The sequence below is a fragment of the Cydia pomonella genome, chromosome 22 (assembly GCF_033807575.1).
Source record: "Cydia pomonella isolate Wapato2018A chromosome 22, ilCydPomo1, whole genome shotgun sequence".
NCBI classification, from domain to species: domain Eukaryota; kingdom Metazoa; phylum Arthropoda; class Insecta; order Lepidoptera; family Tortricidae; genus Cydia; species Cydia pomonella.
This window is the reverse complement of record NC_084724.1, coordinates 4,725,566-4,743,812: the sequence shown is the minus strand read 5'-3', so window position 1 is coordinate 4,743,812 and position 18,247 is coordinate 4,725,566. Positions and strand designations below refer to the sequence as shown.

Sequence of the window (18,247 nt, the reverse complement as noted above, 5' to 3'; positions counted from 1 at the left end):
GTTCCTAATATCATTTTTTTCTAAACTGAATAGTTTGCGCGAGAGACACTTCCAAAGTAACTTCTAAAATAACAGAATGAAATAATCTAAAAAAAATATATGCAAACTTCCACAGAAAATTGGTTTGAACGAGATCTAGTAAGTAGTTTTATTTAATACGTCATAAATGGTACGGAACCCTTCATGGGCGAGTCCGACTCGCACTTGGCCGCTTTTTTGTATGTTATTGACACAATGAAAAACTAGGTTTATAAGTTTTCTTTTTTATTTTCAAAATTTGATAGTTATACAATTTTTTTATGCTGTCGAATGTCAAAATGTGTTTTTAATTTCATCGCATTGCGTATGTTCTGCCCATCTATATTTATGCATCCTGGGCATCTGAGAATGACATGGGCTGTCGTATCTTATCATTCAACATGTGGTAACCACCCTAATCAAATACGTTACAACAGTAACCAAAGGGTCAGAACGTAGAATGAGTCATTGATGATATGACCGTGACGGGGTCAATAGGTCTTCACTGAACTGGATCAAACCTTGTTGTTTTGATGACGACTTTAAGGAGTATAAGTAAACAATATATAAACATCAACATATTATCTTATCTTTTATCTATTTTTCAATTTATTCACTCTTAAAGAGAGGTATGGGCATAAAGAGAGGTATGGGCATTGTGGATTTCATCTCGCTTTGTGTGGTAGGGCACAGCCAGTGGATGTCATTCCAGATCTAGAGCAGAGCCCAACTGGGGAAGTACCTCTCACCTTACAGAAAACCGCAGCCAAATAACACTAGACCCTACTCATAGTGTTGTGTTCCTGCCGGTAAGTAAGGTTGCGAGAGCTCAACGATGGGGGGGGGGGGGGGGGGCGGGTTTAGGGTCGGCAACGCGCATGTAACTCCTCTGGAGTTGCAGGTGTACATAGGCTACGGAGACTGCTTACCATCAGGCGGGCCGTATGCTTGTTTGCCACCGACGTAGTATAAAAAAAAACTCTATATTATTTTGTCTTTTTCCTTCTTGTCTGTTCCTTTCGTGATTTTTCTCACTTGATGGTCTCATCGGAAGATCAGCGCTGGAAGCCACCAGCAACATGCTGAGATGAGGCCATTTCGTGGCACTTTATACTTTCTTTGTTTTTGTTATGTTATGTAATATAATGTGTCTTGTTTGTGTTTACGAATAAAAAATATTCTATTCTATTCTATAACATACTTCGATCATTGGCCTTCGAGTCTATTACAGACTACACAAGCAGTGTCAGGGAGGGCGACAACGTTTTTCATGGCTGTGTAAAGTGTGTAAGCCAATACGGGAGCGGCAAACACGACACACTGCCACTCCCCGTGTTGTTTTCCACGCGCCAAAGCCATCGTGGGTGAAGTGAGCTCTCCACAGACACTGCATCGCCTGATCGAGCGAACGGACGGTTAAACAACAACTTTGCCCCCTTGTAAAACAAATAACTATTTGACAGGGGGGCGAAGTTGTTGCATAACCCCTTGTGCTAATAATGATACTCGAGTAATAAGCGAATCGAAACTTGAACCACGAGCGTAGCGGATACTTTGAGAAGTGGATTCTCGAGCCTTGCGAGGGTTTCGTTCGACGCACGCGGGATAAACAAACTTGGCTACCGGGTAAAACAACATTTTTCACCACACCAAGGCGAGGAAAACATTACAAATCAAATCCAAATGCACGCTATTAAATATTTATCATTCAAAATTATTACTTAAAAGTCAAATCTACCAGCTAATTTGCCGCTCTTGTGAATAAAATGCAACTTTCTCAGCAGTAGGTATTTGAAGTAGGTATAAAGAAAGAGAGCCTTTACGATCTGGTGTGGCGAATAGTTATTTGTTTTACAGGGGGGCAAAGTTGTTGTTTAACCGCTCGTTTTAATATTGACTTATGCTAAAATTGAACTGATTGTTCGAGAAGTGGAATCTTGAGCGTTGCGAAGGTTTCAATACATTCATTAAAAAATTAAGTATCATTCGAAACCATCATTTAAAATTCAATTCTACTAGCTAACATAAGGAAACAAATCAAAATTTGAATCTGATTACTTTGCCCCACATGTGGATAAAATGCAACATTCTCATTAGTTTGTTAACAATCAAGAGGGTCTTCACCAGGTGCGGTGAAAAATACGTTTTATCATCATGTCATTTTACTCTTTCTAATTTTGGAGATGACTCTAGGAAGACTATTCTCGTAGAAGCAAGACAGAGTACAATGAACAAGCTAATTTCTAAACCTAGCATTTGCTCATCGTCAACAACAATTATAATATTCGCAATTAGTGCTTACAATTGTATTGTGGGAAACGGACATGGACGGCAATAGACTATAAATAATTGGCGCTTCCTTGTCGCTTACGATATGTGGTCACGGAGGTTTTGAAATTGATGAAAGACGGTGATGAAATGATTATTTTTACACCCGGATGGACTGAGGTAGTGTGGAATAGATAGTCTAGCAACTACTGCTGGCCACAAGCCTTATTCGGATGGATTTCCTTCGATACTTCCCTGGTAGGAGGTATGAGTGGCCGTATCCGCCTTTCGGCTGCGACGACTGTTGCGGGTCGCTCCCCACCGATGTGAGGAGGTCAATCCTCGTCGTTTTGTGGACGATATGGCTGCCGGCGTTGGCCAGCTCTTCGCTACCGATCGTTACCCAACCCCACGACCCCTAGCCTGGTGATACCGTTTGAGCGGTTTGAATTTCTTCGCAGATGTATAGGTTTCCTTACGATGTTTTCCTTCACCGAAAAGCTAGTGGTAAATATCAATATTCCGTAAATATTTTCCGAAAAGCTCATTGGTATAGAATATCTATCTATATAAACTATACAAAGACACATCATAAATACATATTATTTAATAATATACAGTCTAATATATATAAATAATTGAATAAAACATAATATATATAAGTATTAATTCGGTAGTTTAACCCCCTTGCTCCTCGGTCAGGTCACGATGCCTCTGAGGCTGAGGCTCTACAAGTGCGACAGAGAGGCAACACATCAAACGTGGTTCGCAGTAGGCCCTCTGGCTCTAAGGCGCAGGGAGTTGCGAAACTTCAGTAAAACTAAGTAGAAAATGATACCTAGAATATACGTTATAGAGGTTTTGTTTTAAAGGTAATACCTACTTCTTAACTACGATTTTGTTTTATCGAGGTTCAATTTATATACGTTCCTCTGTTCCAGGTCCTTCACCGATGTTTCAATGTAATCGTATTTCCCACACAACTTATCAGCAGGAGCGCCACAAAAGTTCCTATCACGTCACATATCAAAGGTCGAGCTTCATTCATACAAAACCAACTTATCACGACCGTCGCCGAGGCCGCCCGATCCCATTTTAATACGCATTTTATACATGTTTACTTTATTTCAGGGTTTCACCGACGGTAAAGTTATTTTTGTTTTCATTAGGTTATCATTAGGATGATGTCATGCCAGCAGATGCCTTTACGTCTACGTCGGATGTTCCTAAATTATCTTTTACTACTTTCTATTGACGCGTGCTGACTTGAGATTGACGAACTGAGATTGTGTTGAAACTTTTGCTCTAGCTTGATTTAATTACCCTTTTAACCGACGTAGTCTGATAAATAAGACAACACTTCGTATAACTTTTTCGGTCGGTGAAAATTTCTAAGCGGTTAAAAGGTTAAGAAGTGGCTTAAAGCTAGGAAATTAGAAGGGGATAAAATATACTAAACAAAAATGACATAAGATAACATTCTCCCCTATGGAGTGTGGAATTAAGAGGAGTGACATCTCTTATGGTAGAACTGTTGCAAAAGTGTCCAGCTGTCAGCTATAAAGAATAGTTCCAAATCTCTCCAGAGTAGCGCTAGAGTAGCTAAGAACCTAGGCGTTATTGACGGAGTGAAGTGCGCTGTCTATGATTTGATTTTTTTGTTCAAGTATTCTAGGTATTGTAGCGCCACCTATTTAAAGTTTTTTGATGACACTTTTTGGTACATGGAGATTTATTTCCTTACCTCTACCTTCCGTAATTCTCCCCTATCTCCGAGGCTTACCAAAGACAAAATATGAAATTTTTACATAACATTAACATTGTCATAGATATCACAAAAAATATCCATAATCAGACCTCTGTCTTGATTTTTTTTATTAATATAAAACATTTCAACATTTATTTCACTTCCGAATGTCTGTTGGTATTTTAAGTTGGATTCGTATTTAATACCAACAATATTTCGATTTTTAAAGACCTATCCACATGTTCAATCTATGCAAATTTTTGCTGCTTATATGTTCATTTTTTGGGTTCCGTAGCCAAATGGCAAAAAACGGAACCCTTATAGATTCGTCATGTCCGTCTGTCTGTCCGATTCTGTCACAGCCACTTTTTTCCGAAACTATAAAAGCTATACTGTTCAAACTTGGTAAGTAGATGTATTCTATGAACCGCATTATGATGTTTACACAAAAATAGAAAAAAAAAACAATAAATTTTGGGGGTTCCCCAAAATTACTTAGAACTGAAACTCAAAAAATCTTTTTTCATCAAACCCATACGTGTGGGGTATGTAGGGATAGGTCTTCAAAAATGATATTTAGGTTTCTAATATCATTTTTTTCTAAACTGAATAGTTTGCGCGAGAGACACTTCCAAAGTGAAAAAATGTGTCCCCCCCCCTGTAACTTCTAAAATAACAGAATGAAAAATCAAAAAAATATATATGATATACATTACCATGCAAACTTCCACCGAAAATTGGTTCGTACCAGATCTAGTAAGTAGTTTTTTTAATACGTCATAAATGGTACGGAACCCTTCATGGGCGAGTCCGACTCGCACTTGGCCGCTTTATGCTTAAAAAATTAGGTGCCTCTAAAAGCTAATCAAAAATAGCTCCCCTTTGAGAACATTTGGGTAAAAGCGAGTACAATGGCCAACACCAAGCATCGAACGATATATTTGCCGTAGAAAGTGTGTTCCGAAGTTGCAAGGAATAGAAAACAGCTTTCTAAGACGGGTTGTGGCGTCAGAACAAAGGCATTAGGAGTGCGGTCCCGTTACTGTGCTTGGCAACAGCAACAGTTTGCGTGTGAAAGGGCTAGTACACTGCCGGACATGGAAAGCAGTCAACAAAATAGTAGCGCACTGATTTTATTGCAGGTCTCGCCCTTAACAAGTCCTTGCGACAATATTTTTAGCCGACTTCAAAACAAGAAGGAGGTTATCAACACGACAGTTCATTTTGTTTGTTGTCTCAGGACATCGTCATGTGTGAGCCAATTAGGAAAAATATTTTTTTCTTTCAATAGTATGTATTTCACATTAGTTCTATTATTGTCAAAATTCAGTAGTGATGATGAGATCCAGGAGGAAAACTGAAACTCCAAACATTTATTTTGTAAGTAAGTAAGTCTTACACAAGTCAATATAAATTTACAGTGACATCATATAATGTCTCTTACACAAGTCAATACAAATTTACAGTGACATCATATAATGACATGAAAAATACAAAGCAATATTCATATTAATATAACAGAATACCTAGCTGTATTATATTTAATATAAAAATAGACAATTACTACAATATAACGGATGTATGGTCTCCATGGTTAACAATACTTACATTAAATTTGGAGATGTAAAAGGTCTCTCTTGTAAAAGGACTCCGCAAGTATAGGTTTTTATATTTTCGTTTAATAATTAAAGTTATAATTAGGTAATTTTTTGAAGTAGAACTGCAGATGAAGGCCAGAATGGAACTCTTCAACGACGCGTATCTCACGTTGAGCGATTGGTCTTCTTAAGTTTGTCAAGCAAGTAAGTTTTTATGGAACATTTGTGTCAAGGTTCAGTTCTGATGATGGGTTCTATGAGGAATTGGGGGAACTTGTCAAATCTTGATGGATTAAGATCCAGATCTTGAAACATGAAACGTATCTGAAGCTGGTATCGTATCGGTAATCCCGATTTTTCTAAATAATAATGGTTCTGTGAGTAATAATACCTTGAGATCACCTGATATGACCGTTTGACGCAATTGTTTTTATTATATTATTTCCATGAGGATATTAATCTTCATTTCTCTTATCTTCGGAGCTAGCTTTTAGACCTGACAACTCTTAGAAAATCTAGTCACAAGTATTACATCTCCAAATATAAGATATAGTCTGTTAATTTCATCGTACTTATCGTCCCATAGAAAATTTGAATTTCGGGCCTTTTTCTACTGACAAAGTTGCTTGACAGACTATAGTTTAGGATAGACTCGTTTCAATGTCCGCCAGTGGGGGACTGACCGGACAGGTCGAGGGCAATAGCCGCGCATGTCCTTAGCCGTCATCTTTGGCACCACACTGTCTTATGTCTTAATTTACGCTTTCTGACGTAACATGGGCGGTATTATGTACTTTTTGAACGCTCGTTTAGTGTGATTTAGTTGTTCTTTCCTCTAGCTCATAGACCTGACAACTCTTAGAAAATCTAGTCATAGGTATTACATCCCCAAATAAAAGACAATTAGGATGGACTCGTTTCAATGTCCGCCAGTGTAGTGGGTACTGGTCGGACAGGTGGAGGGCAATACCCGCGTGTATCCTTAGCTGTCATCTTTGGCACCGCACTATCGTGTGATTTTACACTGCTTGACGTAACAGCCCGGGTGGAATTATGTACTTTTTGAACGCTCGTCAACTCGTCACATCGTTAAATGGAGGTTTTAAAAAAAAAACAATGGGTTGCATCCCGAGAGTGCCGGCAGAAGTGAAAACGTATTTATTAACGTTGTGCATTTTTGATATTTTGAAATGGTTAGTGAATAATTTTGCATGAATTGCTTTAATTATCAGTATAACAGTACTATCATTTATGTAGTAAAATACAATATTCATTTATTGCGCTATCGTTCGTACACAAAATCAGGTCACGTGTCCGTCTTACGAATTTTCAATCTGACGAATTAGTCGGTCACGTGACCTGTCGCGAGTTTAACATTTTTTTCCCATCACAAAAAGTGCACAGCGCCGCTAAAGAAGTTTTTACTTCAAAAAATCGTTTTTTGTAAGTTTTTATTTAACTTGCAATGTAAGTATGTATGTTATGTTTGTACGGGTCAAATCTTGCAAGATAAATTTGACCCAGTTCACGGTTTCCGGTTGAGCTGAAAATTTGCATACATGTGTAAGTCGGGTGACAATGCAATATTATGGTATCATCGAGCTGATCTGCTGATGGAGACAGGAGAAAGCTATAGGAACTCTGTGATAAAACAACTCAACCTAATTCTGTTAGAGGTTTTAAGAATTGTCTCGATGGGTATTAGTTGCCTGTTGAAATAAAAGTACAGTCAGCGATAAAAGCTTGAATAACAAAAATGAAATTTTTGGCGAAAACTTATTTCTTTTATTTTGTTTAAAAGTAGATACTTGTTACTTAGTAGAGATTAGAACGAATCCGACATTTTCTAAGCTAGTAAACTTAGTAATTATTTTAGAGAAAAACTATAAGAGGACATGTTATTAGCCGCGAAAAAAGAGGCGGGTTCGAAGTGTAGGGGATTGGTTTTTTTGTTAAGATGATACGGGAGCTGAGATTTAAATATTTTAGGTGAATATATCCGTCTTGCTAATGGCAGCGGCTCCTAAAACTAGTGCGATAAGGACAACGCCAGGTTATGCGAAATATCCTGCGTAAAAATCTCAAATAACGATGTTTCCTACTCGACTGTTTCCTCCTCCAAAACCTACCCAAATATAACGAAATATTGAGATCTAAATGGTAATTAAATTATCTGTGTCGACTGTCGGACCGTTTTGCTTTTTAGTCTAATTGATGTCAGTTTTGAATACCATGCTTCTCTTTACGGCCGAGTAAATTAGGCCATTTATGCGAATATTCAAAGTGCACTAGCGCCTTAAGAAACAAAAATATCAAAAAAAGCAAAACAGTCCGACACAGGTATTAATAATAAATTATTATTAATAATAGTCTATGTTAAAAAAACATTGCTCTAGCTTCAAAAACCACGGGGGAAACCGTCGAGTACATTTGTATGGAGAAATGACCACTCCTGTTGCCTCTGAACCCTTTGACCACCAAAGAAGCGTACGGTGTCAGTTTAATATTAACCGTATACGAGGCCATGTTTTATATAATAGACGTGGCGTTCAAAGGTGTATGACGTCTATTTAATTTGATAATTATTAAATCCAATGTTAGTAAACAGGCCCAATATTTTCCACGCAACATTGACCCAGTGTAGTAATCACGATAATGATTACATACAATGATCTCACTGCTATTACAGGGGTCTTGTTTACTATTTAAGTACGGTCAAATATGAAATAAATAAATAAATAATGACGTTTTATGGACCTTATCACAGGCCGACGAAGATACCGGCGTAATCAGGGATCGTAACCAAGATGGCAATTGTTAACAATTGCCTCACGCCAATCGAAAATCACGAAACCCTGTTTTTTTAGGGTTCCGTACCAAAAAGATACAAAAGGAACCCTTATGGTGCGACTCTGTCCGTCCGTCCGTCTGTCACATTGCCAAATATCTCGGTTTAAGATTAAACATTTCCTAACCTCAAAAGTACATAGTGGTAACAAAGTTTTTTCCCGAAATGCTAGGGTTCCTATGATATCTAAAAATACGGTACAATAATATATAAACGACACTATAATTCAGTGCATAACTGCGTAGGTATTAAGTACTCAGATTTATTTTAGAGGCAAAAGTTACCACTACTTTTGAGGTTATATAATTTCTAATCTGAAAAGAAATGTAACGGGATGACAGATGCTACGAAACGTCACGTGACGATTTCCATCCGTTATTTAAAGGACAGTCCATTTCCGACCGCAGCTGCACTACTGCTCCGACACTATTGCAGCGGCCTGAACGCATCGGTATTATTGTCAATTTCCATAGTAAAATGAATGACGATACCGATTGCACGTAATATGATGATTAAAACGTATTTCCAACCGCAGCTGCACTACTGCCGCAGCTTGAACGCGTCAGTGTTATTGTCAATTTCCATTGTAAAATGAATGACGATACCGGCTGCAGGTAATATGGTGGTTTTAACGTATTTTTGACCACAGCTGCATTACTGCCGCGGCCTGAACGTGCCGGGTTATTGTCAATTTCCATAGTAAAATTAATGACAAGAACGACCGTACGTTGCATAGTGATTTTTGCGTGTTTGGCGTTTTATTATATTCGGACTGCAACTGTGGCTGCGTACCGCAGGTCAAATCTTTCACGTGCACTAAAATGTCTTTGGTCAGAGATATTAGTAGTTCAAAGCAAAGAGGATATAACCACTACGTTCTAAGGAGTTTATTACACCCGCGGATAAACAACCCGATAGTACCTAGTGTTGATTTTTTTTCTAATTTATATTAATCCATATCACAGAGTAAGGCAGGAAACTAGAATGATAGGTCCGAAAAAGAGAGCGACAAACCCGTGGAGTTAACTATAGTCTGGTAAACCCAATTTGCCAGTAAATAAGAACAAAAAACTCTACTCGACCATTTATTTTGGGTGCTAAGAGGGCGCTGTTATTCTCATGTATAGGGTAACAGTTCAGTTTAGTATGAACAATTTAGTTCCAATGAAATTCCGCAATATGGCGCGTGATCATATATTACTGGTCAGGCTTTACTTCTAGATTGAATCGATGGCAGTTGCATGGTTGCCAAATATGTATATTTAGTGATCAACCGATACAATCACTCATCCTTTTTAAATACCTATCATCAATGCATATAATATCACTCAATTGGTATCAATTTGGCCATTTTACTAGCTATTTAACCCCCGACGCAATAAGGGGGCTGTTGGGTGTTATACTGTCTGTGGCACCGGAGCTCTCAAACGGATGGACCGATTTCGATGCGGTTTTATTTTACGTTAAAGTGAGTTTCCTTGCGGTGGTTCTTAATTATGATTGATAAAAATCGGTCCAGCAGTTTGAAGAGTATCAGCTCTTTTCCAAAATGATGTAAGGAGTGTTTGGCATAATTGCGTAGGGGGCTTTTAATTTTTATATACAGTCACGACTGAAAATACCAAAAAGATGTATACACGACCATATTGCCCATATATTAAGGTAGTGTATACATATTTTTGGCACTTTGTCCGTATCGATATTTTTAAATCTGACTGTACAATTTAAGGATATAGTCTGCTAATGTCAATAAATATATATTTGTCTAGCTTAAGCTTAAGAACATAAGTAAATATTTATTTAATCGTATGGCGATATTGTCAAATAGGCAAAGTTACATAAAAGATTATAAGGCAACATCCAGGTTATGCAGCCACTGCACAGTTTCGGGCGTCAGGTTGACGAGATCATCTGGTTTCCCCGGGTAGGCGCGGAGAGGACATCTCCGAATGATGTGCTCCATAGTTTGGTCTTCGATGCCACAATCACACAGCGCGGAGTCGGTCCATCCCCATTTGTGACGGAAAAAGTTACATCGTCCGTGTCCAGTTCTTAGGCGATTCAGTCGGCACCATTGCTTCCTAGGGAGGTCCATTCCCTTATACTTGGTCGTTGGGTCAATATTCACGGCCGAAGTTTCAGCTTGGTTCATCCAATCTTGTTTCCATAGCTGATCGGTGTCAAAGGTCTCCTTAGAAAGTTTTGCTGCCGCTGCATAGACTGGCCGTCGGGACTTGAGTCTCGCTGCAGGTGGGTTGGTAAACTCTGAGTGAAGTGGGAGCGTGGGGCAGGATCTGATTTTTTCTGCTTCCCTCAACAGTGCATTTTGTCTTCTCAGGTAAGGCGGCTGAATTTGGCTGAGCACAGGAAGCCAATGGCGGGGTGTGGATTTTACTGTACCCGTGATGCATCTCATGGTGGCGTTAAGTTTAGTATCTACCTTTTGTACATGGGAACTCTCGAGCCAAACAGGTGCACAGTATTCTGCCGCGGAGTAGACCAGTCCCAAAGCACTAGTACGAAGGCATTCCGCAGATGCACCCCACGACGTGCCACACAGCTTGTGGAGAATGTTGTTCCTGGTTGAAATCTTCAGTGCCAGCTTGCTTAGATGCTCTTTGTAGCTTAAAGTTCTATCCAGCGTAACGCCAAGGTATTTGGGGAGAGGGTTGTATGGAAGCTTTTGCCCCGATAGTGTGACATTCGGTTGGTAGTGAGCAAGGTGGTTATTAAGATGAAAACATGACACTTCGGTTTTGTTTACACTCGGAATCAGTCTCCATTTTTGAAAATACTCCTCTAGGTGTTTCAAATCTGCAGTGAGTGTGTTCTCAGCATCAACAAAAGCACTGGTTTGAGCTACCAGGGCAATGTCGTCCGCGTAAATAAACTTTTTAGCTGCAGTTCGTGGGAGATCATGGATGTACAAATTGAAGAGTTGAGGGGCAAGGACGGAGCCCTGAGGGAGTCCATTGTTGAGTTTTCTCTTCCTGCTTTTGAGATTCCCGAGATGGACTTCAAATTCTCTTTCACTCAGCATACTGCACAACAAATCTGCAATTTCTCGGCTGGGAATGGTTTGGAGGATTTTATATATCATCCCGTGTTTCCAAACATAAGTAAATAAAACTTTGGCGATGTATCTGGTTCCCTACTCAAATCAAAATAGTCTGAGATACGACTGCAAAGTATATATACCCATCCCTTCTTCACTATTAGCTACGCTAGCATAAGCTACTAGTAGAAAAACTAGAATAATAAGGGTTGCCATATCACTAGGTGCTACCTTTAAAGTATCTTTGTAACAAATTAGCTTCCACCTGCGTCGTCGCTCGCGTACGTACCTAATTGGTTACTAAGTTGAAAAAAAAACAGTGGCACTCCGGGAGTGCCGACAGAAGTGACAACTTGAACAATTTCGTGTTTTTTTTAATCGTCTGGAAATATGCCAACATGCATGTGTATTTATGTACGTACATACACAATATATGTACATACTTATATGTATACAGAGGTGTCGGTTACAGGAACGGTATAACAGTGTCGCGAGTTCAAGGGCTTTGTCCCATCCCAAAAAATGCCCAACGCGCCTAAACAAATTTTCACTTCAAGAGGTGTCGGCCACGGTGCCGGTAACAGTGTCGCGAGTTCAATGGTTTTTCCCATCCCAAAAAATGCCGAACGCGCAAAGAAATTTTCACTTCAAGAGGTGTCGGTTACGGTGCCGGTAACAGTGTCGTGATTTCAATGTTTTTTTCCCATCTCAAAAAATGCCCAACACGCAAAGAAATTTTCACTTCAAGAGGTGTCGGTTACGGTGCCGGTAACAGTGTCGCGATTTCAATGTTTTTTTCCCATCTCAAAAAATGCCCAACACGCAAAGAAATTTTCACTTCAAGAGGTGTCGGTTACGGTGCCGGTAACAGTGTCGCGAGTTCAATGGTTTTTTCCCATCTCAAAAAATGCCCAACGCGCAAAGAAATTTTCACTTCAAGAGGTGTCGGTTACGGTGCCGGTAACAGTGTCGCGAGTTCAATGGTTTTTTCCCATCTCAAAAAATGCCCAACGCGCCTCAAGACGTTTTCACTTCAAGAGGTGTCGGTTAAGGTAACAGTAACAGTATCGCGAGTTCAATGGTTTTTTTTCCATCTCAAAAAATGCCCAACGCGCCTCAAGACGTTTTCACTTCAAGAGGTGTCGGTTAAGGTAACAGTAACAGTATCGCGAGTTCAATGGTTTTTTTCCCATCTCAAAAAATGCCCAACGCGCAAAGAAATTTTCACTTCAAGAGGTGTCGGTTACGGTGCCGGTAACAGTGTCGCGAGTTCAATGGTTTTTTCCCATCTCAAAAAATGCCCAACGCGCCTCAAGACGTTTTCACTTCAAGAGGTGTCGGTTAAGGTAACAGTAACAGTATCGCGAGTTCAATGGTTTTTTTCCCATCTCAAAAAATGCCCAACGCGCAAAGAAATTTTCACTTCAAGAGGTGTCGGTTACGGTGCCGGTAACAGTGTCGCGAGTTCAATGGTTTTTTTCCCATCTCAAAAAATGCCCAACGCGCCTCAAGACGTTTTCACTTCAAGAGGTGTCGGTTAAGGTAACAGTAACAGTATCGCGAGTTCAATGGTTTTTTTTCCATCTCAAAAAATGCCCAACGCGCCTAAGGAAGTTTTTTCTTCATACAAAAGAGACACACCCTACTGCTCATGCTGACTGTATTGCTGCTTGATGCCTACGCCATGATTTCAGACGGCGCCGGGATATTTATCAGCGAGCGACAACCAATTGCTTTTAATTATTTGGTGTCTCCGCAAGCTAAATATAGGCTGAAATTGTTGTCAAGGTCGGCTGGCTGAAGCTTGGGTGGTTGTGCAATAAGTTGTTGAGGATAGGCTATTTTCCTCATAAGTCAATTAGGAATAGTTAGATAGATAAACCATCTATTCGCTTGCCACAATACACGCATATAAACAAAAATTATTAGAAACAATAGCAACACCAAAATAAACATTAAATAAAGAACAAAAAGCATCAATAAATGGTATATAGGTACAATGTAATGTTGTAAAATGGTATGTTGTACAGTCATCAGCATAAATATATGAGTGTGAGCAGCCGTGCAAAAATATCTGATCTTCCATTGGAGCTATAAATAGATGACGACAGAACCTTCGTAAAAATGTGTGATGCTTTGTGGCCGGCAAAAACATAATTACTCGGTATCCGCATAAATATCGAAACGGGTCGCTTAAAAATATATCATTACTCAAGAAAATCAAAATTATGTGATTACTCTCACCTACTATCTACTGGACGCGCAGTGACTAAAATTCGTATATAAAATAAAACCGTGAAATGACTGTAGTGTTAATATGATTCACGAGAATATAAAGTCGATCACATTCAATTTCATATTCGATTCGATTCGAATTCGAAAATAATCCTTGTTTAGTCAACCATATCGTATAATGACGTAAAACGACTTCCAATTATTTCATCAGGACCGACGCGAATTTCCCGTACGAGAACAAATGCTTCAGGCAGTTTAGAAAAAAAACCCGTACGATCGTTTAAGGTACGTCGAATAATTATAATGGATAAATAAACAATTGAAAAGATCTAAATTGCCAACATAAAATAAAAATCTAATTAAAATATTTAACATTTTTGATTTTTTATATTTGTGTTTGTTATAAGTAAACAAATTATTTTTATCATTAATCGCTCAGAAAAGATTGACTCATTGATTTGATTGATTGATAAATTAGACCTACGCCGATTCTCGGGATTACTTGCCGAGCGGACCCCAGGCTCCCTTGTGGCGTGGCAATAAGCCGGGACAAACGCTAGGAAGAAAATAAACGTCCGGGAATCACCTGTTATAGTTCGTGTGATCCACAATGACGCGCAGACTTGTCAAATCTAACCTTTAATAATATGACAATATAAGTCAAGGTAGGTACCTACGCGTCGTCGTGAATGACACGATCTATAATCTTCATGTACAGGATAGGTATTTGTTATTCCTTAGTAATGAGTAAATAAACGTAGGTGGTTTTCCATTGAGTCATATTTTTTGTACGCATACAAATCAGAGGCTAGTTAATACAAAAGACTGACAACCCCTTTATACAAAATCGCATTCCTTGCTCGTCTTGATTTTGTGCAACATGGCGCTATGTGTACTGTTGATCTATGTTAGCTCCGTGCGTATGAACATAGTCGCCTAACTTAAACTTTTAAATAACTTAAATAAGCAAACGACAGTTTTTGTCAATAATTTCATTTTTGATACAAGTTTTTATCGCTGACTGTGCTTTGCTTTCAACAGGCAACTAATACTCGTCGAGACAATTCTAACAAACTCAAACACAATTACGTTGCGTTGTTTTATCACAGAGTCCTATGGTCATCTCCATCATCAATCATCAGATCAGCCCGATGTCACCCAACTTACATATAGATGTATGTGAAGTTTCAGCTCAATCGATTAATGGGAGGTAAAGCGAATGTAATCTAGCTTGCAAGATTTGACCTGAACATACATACGAGTACAAACAGTACAAGTTAAATAAAAGCTTATAAAAACATGGCGTATGAAATAGGAATAGGTACCCGTTCTAGCTCTATAGGCTATAGGTACCTACTCGTTTAAATCAAAACGTGACTAGAATATAACGAACATGCTTGCGACCATTTTGAGAGCTTTATTGCAATGTTAGAACTTATATGTATCTTCTTTGTGTATGAGGAAAACTAAAAACTATTATTTAATTATTTGGCTGTTGTTTTTCCTGAATCTCCGATTAAATCTGTATACAGGATGATTCAGGAGACGTGAGCAGGATCAAGCCTGCATATTCGGTAAATTATCAGCAACTGTTTGGTACCAGTATTTGTGAGATTAACGTTAATTTAATTTTTACTGTTCAAAAAAAAGAGTTTTATTTTATTTACGATATTTATGGTCACCCTCTTTGTTTTATCCATAATAAGTGACAAATTGAATGTCATCGGAGTCTGGTTACTTTTATAAAATCGTATCTCACTCAAGTGTGACATTTTATTTTCTTCATAATCAAAGTGCTGTCATAACGGTTAAAGAGGTTTTATCTTTGTTAATTAAGTGTTGTAGGGTGTCCATGATTGTAGATAATCAAATTTGTCCTTAAGAAAAAGTTAAATAACAGATAAAAAGCGTGATTGTTTTACTTAAATATGATGGTGAACGATTCATTAACATTTACTGATTGTGTAGGCTTAGTCCAGCTCACGTCTCATGAATCACCCTGTATAGCGAATATTACAAAACTACAAATACAAATCTAATTTGTACAAAACTAGCCTCAATTTATTGGTATACTTATATTATTATTATTTAACATCATAGTCAAATGCACACTAACCATTCTAAGCACACCCGATTTCGAACGAAATAAGTAAATACATGAAAAGCCTCCTGGGTAGGTGTATTTGACGTTGACTATACCTGGGGCTCAAGGGTTTTTTTATTGAAGACTAACGAGCAAACGTATCGCCTGATGGTAAGCAATTACCGTTGCCCATGGACACCTGCGACACCAAAGGGGTTGCAAGTGCTCTGACGGCCTTCATAATTATAAATACCATACAAAGTACTGAAACGATATTCATCAAATTTTTAATTTGTTCAATCATGTAACCTGCCAAGTTTAATAAATCTAGCCCTTATGGGAAAATGCAGCGGAAATGGTAAAGAATTAAGCCCTGCACAGCTAGTAAGTACATTATATGTCACATGTCAGTATACTATATGTCATTCATATGTTATAGTCGTACACATTGAGGATCGTTTATTAATCGATTGACCTGATTTTCTCCCACTTGATTTAAATTGACTCCTAGTAACCGATTTTTAGTTTTTATTATTAATTACTAACAATTGTGAGGAGAGGAATATGGGTGTAAAGTCATAAATGCAAGTAACTGGTTAACTTTTTTGTATTAAGTGGGTAGTTAGCATTTAACTTTCAATAACTTTCAAAAACTTAATGAAGATGTTGAAATGGCAAAAGTTTTCGTAATGTCTACAGACCAAATAAAACCTCTATTTAAAAACCGACATTGTTTGAAAATCATATAAATACGTTATGGTACTTATTTTAATAAAGTTTATAAGAACGGAAATACTATACCTACATTTCACCAAACTGGTCTCAGAACACCGTAACAATTTGTTTTTTAATTTAGATAATTAGAATTACCCTTAATTTAAAAACATTGCCATTTACTCAATAAATTAATTTAAAAAAGTTACATATACGATGAGCAGGCGTATTGCTACCGGCTTTTCAAAAAAAAAATTAAATACAAAAACTCACCACCCCCTTCCCCATGCCTCGCCCACAGTAGAAAACACGACAGAACTAACCACTTCATCACTGTATCCTGTACTATACACCCGCGACCGACCGTGCGCGCAAGCCACAAACAACTGCCGATCTCGCCGCGCCGCGTCTCATATACTCGCCCAACCTAACAGTACACTCAAATAACAACATCTAATGAACAATTAACCGGCAAATTAATTCCAGCGACCGCAAAATTAACTTTGCGTAAGCTTGCTAATTTTGAATGCAGTTTTCTAATAGGATTCCCTGGGCGCTTACGCTGTTTTGGTTGTTATTGTTAAGTTTTCAATAGTCGTAAATGAATTTAGTCGGACGGTGGGGGGCGCTAAAATGATAAGAGATAAGGGTTTTTGACCAGTACGTAAGTCACATTATCAGTGGTAGTGACACTAGTAACGAAATAAATTATCTGGGGGTCAATTCATGCATTACTATTTTGACGTATTGGAATCATTGACATATATCCAAAGACGGGCCTTACGGGCAATAAGAATGGGGCCAGAGGGCTTACCGCGAACCACGTTCGACGTGTAGCCTCCATGTCAAACTTACCTACTAATTAGAAGTACGACAGAGTGGCAACAAGTCGAACGTGGTTCGCGGTAGGCCCACAGTACAGCGGTGTCATGTAAAGGGGGACGCCTAGCTGGGGTGAAAGATGAACACTCGTTGTAGTTTTCTGGCTTTATATTTTTTATATCATTCAGCTAGATTACAAAATCAACTACCTTTAAAAACTGCAGATCTTTATTCCTCTAGCAGGGCCATAGTTCTGAATTCAAATATATACCTACCTATAATTAATTTTTGCCAGTTACCTACCAAAAGACCAAATCTTCACAGTCACGCACACGAATTAGAGCCAATCGTGCGTACAGTCTGTGCAGTGACACCACTAAACTAGCACCATTCTTACAGCGCGGCTTACGTGGGCAATGACTCGCGAATGCGTCGCGGCGCGGCGGCCCAACGGCATTCGGAGATCGCCCACGTAGGACACTTCCATAGGTATCAAAGGACTGAATTCACCTGCGCCGCGCCTCGCCGCTTCGCGTTCGCGAGTTATTCGCTCAGACTCGCGCATACTGCCTTAGTGCCCGTAAGGCCCGTCCTTAGATATATGTCAATGATTGGAATATATTTATTTGTGGTGGTTTTGGATAAGTTCATACTAGTGACTTTTGCTTAGCTTATCTCGCGATAAGTTTAGAAACTGTAAAAGTTAAATAGTTATTTGTTTTACAAGGGGGGCACAGTTATTGTTTAACCTTTTGTGCTAATATTGATACCCGAGCAAGCGTAAGATTGCAAACTCACTACGCTCGTGGTTCAAAAAGTGGAATTTTTAACGTTGCGAGGGTTTCAAGGCACGATGTTT

General features: G+C 38.7%; 1 protein-coding gene across 5 annotated transcripts in view; it reads right to left on the bottom strand.

Moving 5' to 3' along the window:
• Positions 1–16,994, bottom strand: part of LOC133530311 (kielin/chordin-like protein) — a 41,005-nt gene extending 24,011 nt beyond the window's left edge. For 4 of the 5 annotated variants that reach the window (XM_061868207.1, XM_061868208.1, XM_061868209.1 and 1 more), the window contains exon 1: positions 16,840–16,994. In XM_061868207.1, the coding sequence (XP_061724191.1) occupies positions 16,840–16,897 (58 nt within the window). In that variant the 5' untranslated portion in view covers positions 16,898–16,994. The remainder of the gene's footprint in view (positions 1–16,839) is intronic. The other variant, XM_061868206.1, reaches the window with a different exon arrangement.
• Between the last annotated feature and the right edge of the window lie 1,253 nt (positions 16,995–18,247).